Genomic DNA, 15,903 nt, shown 5'->3' with positions numbered 1-15,903 from the left:
GCGCATTGTTCTGGGTTGTGTTTGTTGCTGCTCAGATCCATTATCATGAGGATAATCAGTTTAATGATTCACAGACTCATTTAGATCCTGATGACTTCCTGGAGGAATGGATTGTTGTTTTTTGGTTTTTGTTTTGTCTTTTTTTCTTTTCTTTTTTTTAGATCTCACTCCAGATCGCGCGTGCGTGGTGGAGCTGATGGGCACAGACAACTGTTTCCTGTGGACGCTTCCTCTGTTCAGTCAGCTGTCTGCTCGCAGAGACCGTGGATGAGACGAGCGAAAGTCGATGTCCATTCTTCCCACTGAGTCACCCTCATTCCCGCGCTGTCATCACGTCACTCCGCCCACTCCTGTCAGAGCCCCGCCCCTCTCTTCCCGGTAGAGAGCTTGCACAGCACAGACAGGAACTCAGTGGAGGTGCGCTCCTTGTCCCTGTTTACTTTACTTGTTCCGCTTGTCCTCTTTCCATTTTACTATTTTTATCTTTAAGCCTCAGTCCTGGGTTTTTAACAGCTGGATGTCTCCCTACAATCACAGTGAGTGATTTTTTTTGTTTTTTTGTTTTCCCGGGGATCCAGAGGACCCAGGGAGTTTACTCGCTTCCAGCCGGAATAATCACTGGGACGCTGCGGGACAACATGAGTCTCATTCGGGCGTTTTTCCCCTTCTTGTCATGGACGGTCATGGTGATGCTGCTCCACTGTGCTGCAGGTAAAAACTCACCTGAGTTACTGATGCCACTGCCTAATTAAAACCAAATCATAGTAGGTCTAATTATGTGTATTTTCGGAACAGAACACTTCCAGCCCCTGATGGGTTTATTGTTACCTGTTTTTCTCAAACACTGTTCGTTTAGTCGTTTAGTTTTATCCTATAGATCCTGAGATTTTGATTTTGACCGTGATAAACATCTCAGAAATGTATTTTTCTCGAAGAAAAACATTATATCACATTCAGAGAAATATTCCATGAACATTTCCAGATTCCTCGAAACATTTCCCGTATAACCTATATTAATTTGTGTGGGGTTTCCTGCTCATTGACGACATTTAACACTTTTTCGGGCGAACTGCGCCTCTGTGATTTTCCCGTTGCGCGTCTACACCGTCATTACGGTGCGCGCTGCGAGCGCAACTTTCCATCCTCGTCTCTGTATATGGAGATGTGAGCGGCCCGGTGAGGGCTTGTTCTGGAAGGTGCTGCGCTCTCCGCTGACGTGAAACGAGTCGTGGACCTTTTGGATTTAAAATCCTTTTTTATTTTATTATTTTATTTATTTATTTCATTTCTCTTCTTTTCTTTTTTTTTTATGGTAGACATAGCCTACAACTTCTCTGAAACATCAAGACAGTGAAGGCAACACACACATATCATTATTAATTTAGACATTTAAACAGACAACATTATAATGACAGTGTTCACTATTTGTTGGACTCAATCATATTATATTGAATATCAAGATATATTGACCTTTAATGTTGAAAAAAACAACCAAAACACTCAATCAAACAGATGTTTGGTCAAATTTGACATCTTATTTCTCCTCCATGTTATATGACCCTATTGGACTTTTTTTTATACCCAACTGAACCTTGCACCTTAAGTGGCAGACTGAGGGTCAGAAGTTCAGAAGTTCAAGGAGCTCACAGGTGATTTCACCTGTTACATGTTTCCTTTAAGCAGTGAGGTGACTTCATTTTTCAATGTGGACACAAGAGATTAGGGCTCTAAAAGGAATTATTAGGGATACAAAGGGAATTACAGCTGCCAAGTAAAAGGTATTTATGAGCCTTTCATTCCTCTGTGGTTACTAATCAACTACCTTGATCGTAGAGTAGAGGAGCAACGAGATCCTTAACTGCATCAATTGCCACCTTGTGCTGTTGCGACATACTGTAGTTCCCTGCCTGCAGGCAGCAGCAGGGAGTACAATGAACATGAGCATCAGGGAAGAAGCTCCAAACCGTGTCCTGTAGATTTTATCGAGACTTAGAAAAACAACATGCAGCCAATGTAGGCTGCCTCAAATATGATTCAATAATTCTCTGTGAGCAGAATTAACAGGCCTAGTTTTTGAGTGTAACATCTCCTTTCCTCCCCCTGCAGATCCCCTCCCTCCGCCCACAGCCCTCTCATTCAAGTGGCTCGACCCGTTTACAGTCAACGTGTCCTGGTCCTGGCACAGGCCCAGTCATCTGCCACAGGGTTGTGAAATCAAGTACAACTATACCATAAAAAAGGATGGTCGATCAACCAACAAGGTGAGACTGAGTTTCTTGGATGTCATGTCATGTTGGTGTAGAATTGTCTTGTGTCATTATGGGATGTGTGCGATAGCTTACAGATCACATGCATTGTGCTAATTGTCATTACTGTCGACCAGTACAGTAAGTTCCGACTGATTCCTGGCAACTCGTTGATTTCACTTAATTTGAGTTCAACTTCCTGGTTACGACCACTACTCGACAACGTGCACGGTCATTACATAATCTGGTCTAACGATGTCATCAGGGCTATGATTGTTTTGGTATAGGTTTAGAGGATATTCATCTTTCACACAAAGCTTGTGTTACAAAACAATGACGTTTACCAAACAGATTGGGGGCATTTGACATGTGCCATCAAATTGCATTATGGGAAATGCAGGATGTGGGGTTTTTCGGACTAATTAGACCTAAATGAGTCTGTTCTGATTGTTCCGGCCTCATGAGTCCTTCGTTCTTGCACATTGAGCCAGCTCATTTACTCTACAGGAGCTATTTATTGTAGTCAAAATGTGGTCGTGCGTCCAAGATTTGAGAATTGGCTCTGGAAAGAGTGATTATCATTTTCTTTTTAAAAACAATATTGTAGTAGAGACAAGCCAGAACTCCTTCCTTCCTGCTGCTGGCACTTCACAGTCAACACTGCCCCCAATAGACCGTTCATGTGCACCATCAGCACTCTGCCAAACAACGCAGCGTCAATATGCACCATTTCAATGTTATTTTGTCCATACAGCTTACTTCTTATGTTATTGTTACTTCTGTTTATTTTACTGTATGTACTTCTGTTATTCTGTTATTGTATTCTTATTTACTTCTGTTTTTATTTAATTTTACTGATACTCTTCCCACTGCATTTATTATGGCTCCAGACTGCTCCTAATTGGAGGCATTTTGTTTTTTTAACATTAATGAAATGCGGAAGGGGCGACTCAAAGAATCCAGAATCTGTTGAGGTGACAGGCCGATGTGTTTGAGAATCATGAATGAAAAGGAAATGTGAATATTTGCTTTGCAAGTCGATTTACGCTGTGCGTCCCTAAAGTTTCTGCTTGTTCTCCTAAAATTTCAAGTAAGAAGCCACTATGCTCCTATTAAAACAAATTAGTCTGGAGCCCTTATCAAATTACTACCTTTTTTACGTAATGTCTGAATATGCAAATAATAATAATAATGCAGAATAATGATATGTAGTGATACTACAAAAGTAACTCATGTAAATGTTTGAAAATAATTCTGCCAATGCTGCAGCATTAAATGTCACAGAGCTTTTAATTGCCCATTGTTTATTGGAATTTGAAAGATAGCAGCTGTATCATTAGGAACGGATTACGATGCTCATTTGGGGATTTTGAATTTATTCAGCCTGAGCAGTGAGAGTGAAAAAAAGAAAAAGAAACGAGTAATAAAATAAAATAAAAATATTCTAGTGCAAAAATATATACTTATACAATAGAATAGAATAGAATAGAATAAAGATAGATATACAGAATACATATAAGTTGTTGTGTAAATACCAGATACAACCTGATCTGACTTCTTATTGGTGGACCTCTGGCCCACGGTGATGATGATGGTGATTTAAACTCTGTCTTGTTTTTTTTTTAAAGCGCACCGAGTCCAGATATCTGATCGACGACTGCCTGACCAGAGAGGCGGGATCACAAAGGTGCACGTACACCGTCAACGCTATTGGTATCAACTGTAACAACAGCAGCAGCCCGTGGAAAAGCATCACTGTTGGTGGAGAGTCACAAGGTAAGAACCAGAGAGCTGGAAAAACAAGAATAGGCCTACGAATGAACCACTCTACATCCACACAGGTGTATGTGTGTAGGTGACAGCTTCTGGTGTTTGTCCCTTCCAGGTGCGGTGGTGAAGAACTTCAGTTGTTTGCTTGACGAAGGAGGCCTGAACTGCTCCTGGATCCCACTGGAACCATCTCGGAATGTGACGCTCTCCCACAGGTGAGAACGACGTACATATTATCTCCTAACGCGGAGTGATATGCTGTGATAAGGCTTTAGAATAGTAGCTGTGGTATACGCTCATTATATCACAGTTAACAGCCAATCAGATTGCTGGATTTCACCTTTCTGTTTTATAAACGGATGTAAAGCAGACGGCAGCGCTGGTATGTGAAGGCTGAATGTCTCCGTCTGATGCTCGGCGGATTGGATTGTTGTTGATGGGCGTAAGAGGGCCGTCATGTCTTTTTTTTTTTTTTTTTTTAACTTTATTTTTCACGTTTTTTTGCACAAAACATAGGTAGCATCAGTATAATAGACAAAAATAGATATGGGTACAATATGATGTGGCTAAATAGTACAAATGCTTGCCAAGTTGTGCCCTTATAAACACAAAAGAAACATCAAAAAGAAAAAGAAAAAACTAAAGCATATGCACATATACAGTAGGCTATGTCTAAGCACGTGATATCTTGAGTACACAAGTTCGCTTACACCCATATGACTAAATAATCATCTACATATTCATATACAAATGCACACATACATATGAACACTCGTGAACACAACATGGGGGAACCGTGGGGTTGCGAGTAGGTCATATGTCACATACATTACAGCAATATGGTCATAGTCGTTCTTGAAACCAGGATATACAAAGCATTAAGGCTGGTTATCACCTCTTCTTGTAATATAAGTGCTCCATTTTTCCCAGAGGGCATCACCTTTGTCCCTTTGTAATCTGAGACTAAACGTCAGTAGTTCCATTGTTTGGATGTCTTTAATTATGGCTTCCCACTGATTAACTGTGGGAGGTTCTGTATTGAGCCATCTTCTTGTTATGGCTTTTTTGCTGGCAGCCATGAAGATTTTTAGGAGGTATCTGTCTTTTTTTTGGTAATTCTGTGTCCATATTACCCAGGTAGAATGATAAACAAGTGAAATTAAAATTATACTGCAAGACCTCACTGATAGTACTTTGAACTCCTTGCCAGAAGGATTTAAGCATGGTACAACTCCAGAATATATGTGTATGATCTGCCATATTGTGTCCACACCCTCTCCAGCAAGTAGGTTGTTGTCCTGTCTGTTTAGACTTTTGCTTTGGTGTTATGAAGAATCGGATGCAGTTTTTCCAGGAAGAATCCCTCCATAGTTGAGGGCTGTCATGTCTTGACGTGATTTGTGGATCGGCTTATCTTAAAACTTGACTGTGGTCTCGTCGGAACTGGACTGCCGCTGTTTGCAGGCCGATTTCCAAGATTTTCCCGCTGGTGGAAGCCCATGATCTTTTTCACCTCCTTGCCCCCTCTTTCTTTCACAATGATAAATGGAAGACAAAAGAAAGAAGATTCATGTTTTAGGAATTTGAATGGACTGTTTCACTTTTGAAATCTTGGCTTCTCATATATTGGGATTGGTAATTGTTTTGTTTTCCTACAAGAACAATCAAGGGCCGGCATGAAGGAGCAATATTTCTCATGTTTTATTTTTGGTGAAGCATCCTTTTTTTGTTCCTTAATCTAAATGCTGCTTTTTTGTACTCTTGATTGTTTGTTGTTTGTCATGGTTTATGTAGCCTACACCATGGAAGCGTTCCCCACTTCCTTTTATTTCCCTCCCATTACAGCAGTCAACCTGAGTAGGTGTGTGTGTGTGTGTGTAGGCCCAGGCATTGAAGCACCAAACTGTTTTTGACTGCGTTGGGTGGATATAAAACGCTTGTTTTTGTGTTTTTCCTTTTACTAAGGCATCATGAGGAGTTATTTTGTTAATAAATGATTATTGTTACTCCACAATGCTGTTCCTATAATTACTGGTCGGGACATCCGCCGGAATGAGTCGGACTGGGTTTTTCCTGGGATAAAGGCAGAGTGGACTAGTTGTCCTCTCATAGGGGTTTCACACCGGCACAGCCATGTGCTGGTCCCGCTTCACAAACCCAATTTGGACCGAAAAGAAATGTCTGTATACATGTATACAGACAAGAAAACAGTTTACAACATAGAAATGGAGAGGAGAGGAGAGCAGAGGAGAGCAGAGGAGAGCAGAGGAGAGCAGAGGAGAGCAGAGGAGAGCAGAGGAGAGGAGGAGAGGAGGAGAGGAGGAGAGGAGAGGGGAAAAGAGGAGACTAGAGGAGAGAAGAGGAGGGGAGGGGAGAGGAGATGAGGGTAGAGGAGAGGCAGTGAGGGGAGAGGAGAGGAGAGGAGAGGAGAGGAGAGGAGAGGAGAGGAGAGGAGAGGAGAGGAGAGGAGAGGAGAGGAGAGGAGAGGAGAGGAGAAAGCTCCATGTAACCTCTATATAAGGAGGAGTAGGCAGTGACTACAACCTGGAGTAATATTGGTCTACTGAAGAAACTAAATGTTTGGTGGCAGAACCAGAACCAGAACCAGAACTGTGTCTGTCTGACGGATCCTCAGTGATTCAAATGATTGTGAATTTCCCTGATGTTGTTGCTGGGTCTTCGTCACCGAGCTCCAACACCGCGGTCACGAGGGACCTCGCGTTTCCGATGACAACAGAGGGATGAAAGGCTTTAATATGCTTTCCTCCGCTGCACATCTGCATCAAAGTGCTCATCTGGCTCTCAGCGGTGCAGGCTGTGATGGCTGAGGACACGCTTCGTTCAGGGTCGACAGCGTTACAAATTCCATTCATTTAGCAGCACCTCATCCATCCACAGGGATATTACACTGGTTCTCCATCAGCAAAACACAGACGGCTCAGCAGCCTCAACACATTTACTGAATGAATAGCGTGGGAGGAGGAGGTGGAGGAGTGTGGGTAAAATGAGGAGGAGATGTTGGGAAAGTGACCATGACAGTGAGGGAAACAGCTCAAAGCCTGCTGGACTGGACCCAGAGAGAGCAGAGGGGTTTTCTCACGAGGAGAAGCCCTGTGGTGTGGGCGAAGTCCCCAGACCTAGTCCAGGATTTATTCTGGGATTCTGAGGCTGAATGAATCACTTCCAGAGTTTTGTTTGGCAGTTGTGTTTACAGTGTAATCTGCTTTTAATTTGGCATTTTTGCCTTTTTTTCCCTCCTCTGTTTACAGACGGATGATATTTGATTTGCTGCTCTGCTTGCAGCTTTTTGCGACTCCTCTCACATTATCTTAACCAAGTTTCATGTTTTCACAACCTTCAAATTCAAAAATACTAAAGTTGCACACCCAGAATCTAAAGCGCTATAGGCTATATCAAACACTGCACTGATTATGTCATAAACACATGTCAAAATGAAGTTTATCCATTAAATGAAACAACTTTTCATTAGAGTAAATTTGGCAATTGTGAAAAACTCAATGCAGCGAGGACCTCCAGTGGCCAAAGAAGGAATGGCAGCATCAGCACAGTCATTTCCAAACGCAGCCTTCTCCATGTTTCTAACGTCTCCATCACCTCCACATTTTGTCGTTGCAGGAAGTGTGGACATACGGAGGAATCTAGAAATGCCTGGAGGAACTGCAGTCAGTATTACAGCAGTAGAGGAAGGAGAGGATGTTACCTGCATGTCCCTGGGTACGGACTGGACGTCTGTGTTCATGTGAAGACTGAAACTGCGTGGAGCACCTTTATGGCCAAGCCACTTGGTTGGTGTTTTCTCTTGTAAATCATCACTGATTTATTTATACAAAGCCACATATCTATTCATAGCAGGTTTGTTTTTACTCTTTTGTTGTAAAAATGTCTTCTTTTCTCTGTCCTTTCACAATCTCCCCATTAGTCCATTCTCCAAAGCTGAACATCACAGAGGACAAGGGTAAATTAAAGCTGACCTGGGAAACTCCAGGCGTTGGGGCTGGGTGTTTGAAATACCAGTTCAATGTCACACAATGCAACAAGCAGGTAAGTTGTCAAGTTTAACTGTTTATGCTGCAGCTTGAATAGTTCCTTCTCGATAATATTTCAATGAATTGTTCTGTCCTTCCACAAAAGCATTACATAATTGCAGTGCATGCTTTGAAAATGTCTGTTTTGATCATTTACAACTAATGTATTAATATGGATTATGCAGATGACATACCTGACAAAGTGCAACACTGTGTCATGTGTATTTTTTTAGGATGTCATCTCCACTTCGGACAACCCTTATAGTATGCCCTATAATGAAAACTGCCTGTACGAGATCAAGTCCAGAGTCGTGTCGTCTATCCAGAATGCTTGTCCAGACATAAGCAGCCACTGGAGTGACGTGGTAACATATGGTACGTGTCCCACCAATTTTACTTACTTACCTTTTCATTTTTTAATACACAATAACAAGATTTGTACAGTAAATGGCTAAGTTTTTCCTTATATGTTCATTTCTTACTTTTTTTTTTAAAGCCCCAGTATGTAACTTATTTGGCTTTTTATTAGCAAATATCAAATATAGCTTGCATAAATACGTATTTCACTGAAGTCGAATCACACCCGCATACAAATGAAAGCTTCCTCGTACCTTAGAATGAGTTGTTACAAGTCTTTACAAATATACAGGGGGGGGGCGCACCGAACCGAGGCTGCCATGTTGCATCGCCATTTTTTACGTTCAGTGGCAGCGTGACCGTAGGTAACCACGGAAACTCACCGGCGCTGTCGGCTCAGGGAGAAAGTTTTCCAGGTAGCGCCTGTTAAAACTGTCACCACTGTGTAGTGTGAGGAAGGACGGAGGCACTGGTGTTGCATTCAGGTGCAGTCAGGCAGACGGCCGTCGGCAAACCAACCGGAGAGAAAGACGGTAAAACGTGGGTCAGGTAAACAATACGACATCACCATGACAACATATTGTCACGCCTGTATTGTTTTGGCGGACCACTTATCCTGTTACATGCAGCGTCTGTTGTCTGTCTGACGTCTGCCCGATTTCACGTGAATGCAACATCAAGAATACGCTCCGATATGTAACCGCACCGCTAGATGGGGGGAATTCCTACACATTATACCTTTAACTATACAATATACTAGGCCAGGATTTCTCTAACTTTTCCATAACAAGACCCCCTGAACAGCATTTATTCATTCAGCTTCTGGCCAGGGACCCATTTTGCACCACCCTGTTGATACTGTACTACAGCAAATATTAAAAAAAAACTTTATTTTTTTCTATCAATGCAATAATATTTATGTTTGCAATAGTCATAAGGTCATTCGTTTATTATTCATTATTTTTTTCTCAACACTCTCTGATAACTAGACACCGAGCCTTCATGCTGTTTAGAGGACATGTTCTAACCTCTTGTATTAAATACACAACAGTGACTGAGGCTCTAACAGCTGTAAATACTCATGTTGGGTACACAGCACTAGAAAAAACCTACAAATAGTGCCTTTGTAATATGGTCAGAGGAAACACAGTCTATTCAAATATTTTTCTTGTGATTATTAAACACAAGGTTTACGGTGTAATTTGGAAAACACCCAGTATGGAAACCGCTTGGCCACGGTATCAACAAAAGCTGATTGGAGTCAGGAGTTGCAACACAAACAAAACATCTGTTAATCTGAACTACGATTACATCTCAGAAGACTTTGCTTTCATGTTCATTTGCACAGAGTTGAATAGAGTTCAGATATCCATCAGTCCACAATCAAACAAACTGTCTATAAATGGAAAAAGGAGTTCGCTAAACATTTTTCGATGCAACAGAACAATGACCTTAAACACTTATCTACTGAATCTCCTCCACGATGATTGCAAACAAAGAATCTGCCTTAAGGAGTGATCCCTCCCCTGACACAATGGCTGATGCAGTTTTGTGGGAAAGAATTTCAAATTGTTCCTGAACGCTGTGTAGATCCCATCTGCAGAAAGCTGCGTTCAGGTGACTGCTGCCAAAAGGAGCAGTTGTTAAAGGCGGAGGGGTCGGTTCTCTTTTTCCACCATCGCTGTGAATGTTTAAAGATCACAACTGCTGATCAGTATTAGGCACGTTACTTTAAAAAAGTAATTAGTTGTAGTTACTACTTACTTTCTCCAAGAAGTAACTGAGTTAGTAACTGAATTACTACATTATGAAAGTAACTAATTCCCAGGAAAAGTAACTATTGCGTTTTTTTAATAAAAAAAATTGCTTAAATATGTCAAATTACTTGGACTTGCCACCCTAACCACCTGTTCAAGTGCTGGGTTTATATAACGTACACTTTAACTGGTGTATTAGTTTGTGACAGGACTTCTTGAGTCAAGTAATGGCGCATTTTATTGTCAGTTACAGTAATGCCATTATAACGGAGAAACGGTAACTTTTTTGTTTACTCATTACTGAAAAAACTAGCACCATTATTTTATAATGCTGTTATTCCAATGACTGTTAATTTGACCCCAAGAGGAAAAAACTAAACAGAACGTACAAATGTACTTTTAAAAATGCAACAAGCAAAAGAGAGCATGTTAACTTTGATATACAGTAAAGGACTACTGTTTGCATTACAGCAATTTATAGAAAGTAATTGGCAGGCAAATCCAATTAATTCTCTCATTGTGAAATAATTAAAACCAATACTCATAGAAGGATGTTATTAATACAATAACTATATTCCAAATAGATGAGGGCAATAATAACTATTACTGTATACTTTTATTGCAATTGTTAAGCTTTAATAGTAGAGTTGGCTAGTTCCAGATAAACGTCTTTTTTCCGACTAGTTGATGGACTGAAATGTGTGTAGGTGTAGGCCTATATCAGGTACACTTGAACGGGTGTATTATTTTGTGACGGGACTTCTTGAGTCAAGTAACGGTGCATTCTATTGTCAGTCTCATTCATGAAACGTGAGCAGCACGGATTTGTGTGTAAACCCTGAGCAGCTCAAATATACGTGGATTTCCGCATTCATCAATCTTTTAGTAGTGCTGATTTTTTCGTAGCTACTCACAAAATCTACACCTGCTCCGGACTGTGTGTAGCGCTTGTGTAAATGTAGGAATACAAATAAATACTGCTTGTTACTGTTGAAAATTACAATTTTAATCCGTATTACTCTCTCTCATGTTCAAAATACGCCGGCGCCTTTGAAACACGTAATTTAAAAATGACAAACAATTAGAAATATTTGGAGAGAGAGACGTTTTAGGGATCGGACACGCACAAACACGTCAAGGCTCCATCTTATGATGATAATAATCTGATATAAAACCGGAAAAAACTTTTTTGTGTTGCTACACGCTCGGTGGATGCACACTTCACCCTGCGCAGCAGCGCAGTCGGCACCGGTTTGGATGGAGCTGTGACAGACGGCTAGTGCTTCTGTAACAATATAACCTGCCTACTGTATATAACTTCATGTGTTGATACAACCATGCTCCTCTACAGCTGAGGCTGTGAAGAGCCTCCTCCTCCAGTCGCTGCTGTAGCTCTGTAGTTGTGTGTATTTTTTATTATTATTTTTTTTTTTTCATGTTTCATATTGAACTATTCTGGCTTTACTTCTTAAAGGTTCTTTAATAAACCAATGATAGCCTACTTAATTCACTACATCTGTTACTCCCCTCCAGCCTTTGATTACCTGTTCCAGTCACACTACTAACAGAAGAGAATTAAATATTTTTTCTGGACTCCACTTCACCCAAAATGACTTCGATCCGCAATCTTTCTCTTTTTTTCTCTCTCCCTCTTTCCTCGTTTGCGTCATGGCTGCAGGTGAACAGGTTGCACCTACCTCCTAATATGGTGGTCAGGATCTCCTTATATGGCTATTCATGTATGGAGATCTATGCTAATTGCTGATCACCGGGGGCGTGTTGTTAGTTTACAATGGGTTGGCATTCATCATCTTACACACGTGCTTACGATCAAATCTGAGTTTCCCGCACCGTTCATGAATCCGGAGTAGAGTTTTAGTAGAGTGAGCTTTTATGTGCAAATCTACACACAGATTTACTCACGTTTCATGAATGAGACCCACAGTAACAGCGTTAAAACAGGGGAAACAGAAACTCTTTTGATTACCGTTAGTGACGCTGTTATTTTATAAGCCCGGCATTATTCCCAGCAATGCTGCGGATGGAGCTCAGTCACAGATTTAAGGGCAGTTTAGCAGACTCCACATGTAGAGCAGAATGTGTCTACACTACTCACAAGTGTTTGTAATGAGTTTCAGTCATTGCCGCTGACATGATGTCAATAAACACAAAGTCAAACTGGGAAAAGAGAAAACAGTTAAAGCGTCTCATTGACTTCAACTGTTGCAGTGAGACTGAGACGTTTCTTCACTTCCTTGCGTGTTGCAACAGTTTCCTATCCAAGTAGCCTACAGTATCACGTCAGAATAAATTGAGCTAAAACAGTGATGCTGAAGGATCTAATGAGTGGGCCGGTTTCGGTATTCAGTTTATGACTTGGGGGGGAATGTGGTTGAGCTGACTAACACCTGGTCCCATGTTCTTCACAGGTTCTAACCGGCCTCCTGATGGGACGCTCACCGTGGTTGCCATCGTCATCCCCATCATTCTGTTCGTCTGCGTCATCCTGTCCTGCTACTGCTTCAGGAAGTACGTTTTTTTTCTTTTCTTTTGCGAAACAAAACCGCCGGCCCACATTTACATCATTTAGGATGTTTAAGCAAAAAAAAAAAGTGGATCTCACTTTGTCCAAATTGCATAATGCTGAATTTCGTGAAACGGCATTTGAGATGTGTGACGAAACCGAGATTAGTGCAACATCTGAAGCTTGTAGACAAGATTAGTTGGGTGCCTTTTGATCGTACCGCAAAAGAAGAAGAGGTTCATCATTGTAAAATGGCTGTAAACACGAAGACTAGACAAACACTTACTGTAAACTTAGAGTTCATATGATGTTTTTGTAATTTTTAACATGACTCAACTTGAGTCGAGCACCTTTCAACAGAATTCTACCGGGAACTAAATGCATCTTGGTGCAACCAGAGTTCTCTAGTATTTGATTGTACCTGTAGGTACAGGTAAGGATGTCTTTAAAAGGAAATACAATGAATAGATGAGTTAAAGGAAAGGAATGCACATCCTGCATGGTTGAGACCTTTAAATCAACTGAACTTTTAAATCAAGATTGCAGTTTGCACATTGCAATGCTATGTAGCCACGTCCTTTATGGTTAAGTGATTGCACATCCGTTACAGTTGCATAGTGAACTGCAATTTCTACTTCCAAATAAACTGTGACGTCACAAAATCATGTTCACACTTGCCCGAAAATAGTGTCCCCTTTCTGCAGGAGTTTCCCTGCAGGCAGCGTACTTGCACACCATGATTTTGCACAACATACAACAGCGATCTGTTTTCTAACAAACTGAAAAACATCATCTGCCTGCCGACGTATCGTATTTCTGTGTTTTCTGCGTCTGGTCCTGTCTGTTGATGTCATGTTTGTTTTGTTTTTTTGCAGGCACATCAACATCCTTTGTCCCATCATACCAGACCCTTCAGCAATATTCAAGGAAATGATGATGAACGGAAACAAAGATCAGAGACCGGGGAACCTGTACACGCCGGTGCCGGAGCCCGTGGAGCCCTGCAAAATAACGCTGGTGACAGAAAACGGCATCCTCCAGTGATGCTATACCGACATCTGCGTGTGCACAGGACGACTTTCTCTGGGCAAATTCATCAGGAACAATTTTACAGAGTGACTCGACACCAGGCTGAAAACCCACGTTTCACTGACCTCCTCTGGTTGGAAGCGGGAATGTGCTCTGTGCGTCGACTGTGTGAGACTTTAACTACCAGAGGGCAGTAAAAACAAGGTTTTCAGCTTCTGTTCACTTGCTCTTTAAGGGTTGTCCAGGGATTTACTGTGAGGCGGGATAGGGCGATGCACTGAATCCTGGGAGCCAAGGACCCAGAGACACAAACGGGAACAAAAAGAGTTTGTTGACATCCCCCCTGCTGGGCACACGGGAAGAAGAACAGCATGGATAACAGTGGAGGCTAAAGTGGGCAGCGTTTCCAGTAAGAGGAGCTGGTGTAGGCCTGGATATCCGCTGTACGGAGTCACCTGATCACACAGGAATGACAAGAAATGCCCGTGCGACTGCCATCAAGGCAGCCACACAATAGGCAGGAAGCAGTAAGTGGTAAAAGCACTGCCTCGTTTCTGTCGAGGGTGATCCCCAGACTTGACTGCACTGCCTCAGCCTCCCTTATGAGGAAGAAAAGCTTTCTTGGCGTGGATACAAATGCTGTCTGAAAGGAACTGACTGGGTGAGTGGATGGCAAATAGCACAGGACAAAGCAAGTGCCAGTGCATGGAAGAAAAAAACAAGAGGCTTAATCTGCTCGATCGGACTTACAGGAGAGGTGCAGCTCCAATGGAATTCTGGATATCAAAGTGCGAGACAAACCGCACTCTGTTCCCGTCTGGTGACCTGTGATTAGTGAAGACCACGGGGAATCACACTTCTCTGTTGTCGGTCAGGAAACAAACTGACAAACTGACACTGACTTTGACGTCCAGATAGCAAATGTCCTTCCATATTTGGGATGCTTATTACAAGTTTTTCTTTAAATACAGTAAAAGAAAAAAAAAAAAAAAAAAGCAGACCATTGTTGTTAGAAAAAACATTTGTAGCCTACACAGCTTTTTTTTTTTGGACAGAACAACAATGATATGACAGATTGTGAAGGCATCTCAGTGTACAATAAACTGATTTCAACATTGTCAGGTCTGTTTTATTTTTGAGTAATCCTCTATCCGCTTCCTCTTTCACCACACACCCAAAGTCCAAAATGCAACATCATCATTAGAAATGCACACTTCCTTAAAAAATACTACATGGAGAGAATGTAAAACAGCCATTTCTTAAAATGTCAATAGGCTACTGTATGTGGAAACTGATTGGATCGTAACTGAAACAATACTTTCTCTAACCTTTAACACTTATCACCCTGTGGACTGATTTGTCAGGCTCATTTGGGGAAATCCAACGCCTTATTACAATGTTTCTTCCACGGACAGTGTGAAAAGGTGGGAAGATATGACTACAGATGTTTTATTGTTTTACAGTTTTACCGTTATCATCAGTGAAGGATTTCCTCAGTCTCTTTTTCCCTTGGTTTCCTTGAGGACTGAACAAACAGTTATGTTGTTATGTTGGCAAACTAGGCAGCTCTGATAAATAAAAAACACAAAACAAAAAAACTTTTGGAAAGGTCAGAGTTGGCTCCGTTTCATTGTTTAAGCCTGTTCAGACTGGACACAGCCTGGGTGGTGGCTCAGTGTTTGGCCCATGGGCCATGATGAATCATCAGTTTCACTTTGAGAAACAGTTTCACTTGGACATTGGTCAATGTTGTGAGCAAGGTTACTTTCCTAGCGCTGGCTAATGTTAGCCTACAACTGTGTTCTTGGGTCTGTTACTTTGTAGACCACTTTATCTTATCAAGTATTAAACATTCCTCTATTATATTTACAGTAGCTATGGAGCATTGTGTATACTTCCGGTCAGTCACTGAAAGCTAACAGAGGACTGTGTGGCTGTTTGAGTTCATGAGTGGACTTTGTCCTGCAGACTAAACCATTAAAATATTTGGATATCAACAGTTACAAGGCTAACAGCTGCTGTCAGTAAAATGCAAATAAGACGGAAGCGCTTAACTGCTCTGCAGCTGGCTTCCATTCAAATTCTACTGTATTTTAAAATACTGCTGCCAACATTTGGAGCCATGTATGGTCAAATAACCCCCAGTATATTGCTACTGTAACCTCCTCCTCCCT

At 41.5% G+C, this 15,903-nt stretch overlaps 1 protein-coding gene across 1 annotated transcript; it reads left to right on the top strand.

The window, feature by feature from the left end:
* The first annotated feature begins 423 nt into the window (after window positions 1-423).
* Window positions 424-14,750, top strand: LOC311001939 (interleukin-13 receptor subunit alpha-1-like). Its single transcript, XM_083993118.1, has 9 exons — window positions 424-711; window positions 2,107-2,261; window positions 3,875-4,022; window positions 4,132-4,231; window positions 7,653-7,822; window positions 7,957-8,078; window positions 8,296-8,437; window positions 12,606-12,705; window positions 13,576-14,750. Exons 1-9 carry the CDS (start codon window positions 639-641, stop codon window positions 13,742-13,744), a joined length of 1,179 nt encoding a protein of 392 aa, XP_083849244.1. The 5' UTR covers window positions 424-638; the 3' UTR covers window positions 13,745-14,750.
* Window positions 14,751-15,903: the final 1,153 nt, after the last annotated feature.

This window comes from Trachurus trachurus, assembly GCF_905171665.1.
Source record: "Trachurus trachurus genome assembly, chromosome: 18".
Classification (NCBI taxonomy): domain Eukaryota; kingdom Metazoa; phylum Chordata; class Actinopteri; order Carangiformes; family Carangidae; genus Trachurus; species Trachurus trachurus.
The sequence above is the reverse complement of the archived record's forward strand: the minus strand, read 5'-3'. Positions and strand labels throughout refer to the sequence as shown.

Coding starts and splice junctions, on each gene's coding strand:
- LOC311001939 (XM_083993118.1), top strand. CDS start 639: ATGAGTCTCATTCGGGCGTTTTTCCCCTTCTTGTCATGGACGGTCATG. Junction 7,823..7,956: donor CTTTATGGCCAAGCCACTTG/GTTGGTGTTTTC, acceptor TCTCCCCATTAG/TCCATTCTCCAAAGCTGAAC. Junction 8,079..8,295: donor TCACACAATGCAACAAGCAG/GTAAGTTGTCAA, acceptor GTATTTTTTTAG/GATGTCATCTCCACTTCGGA.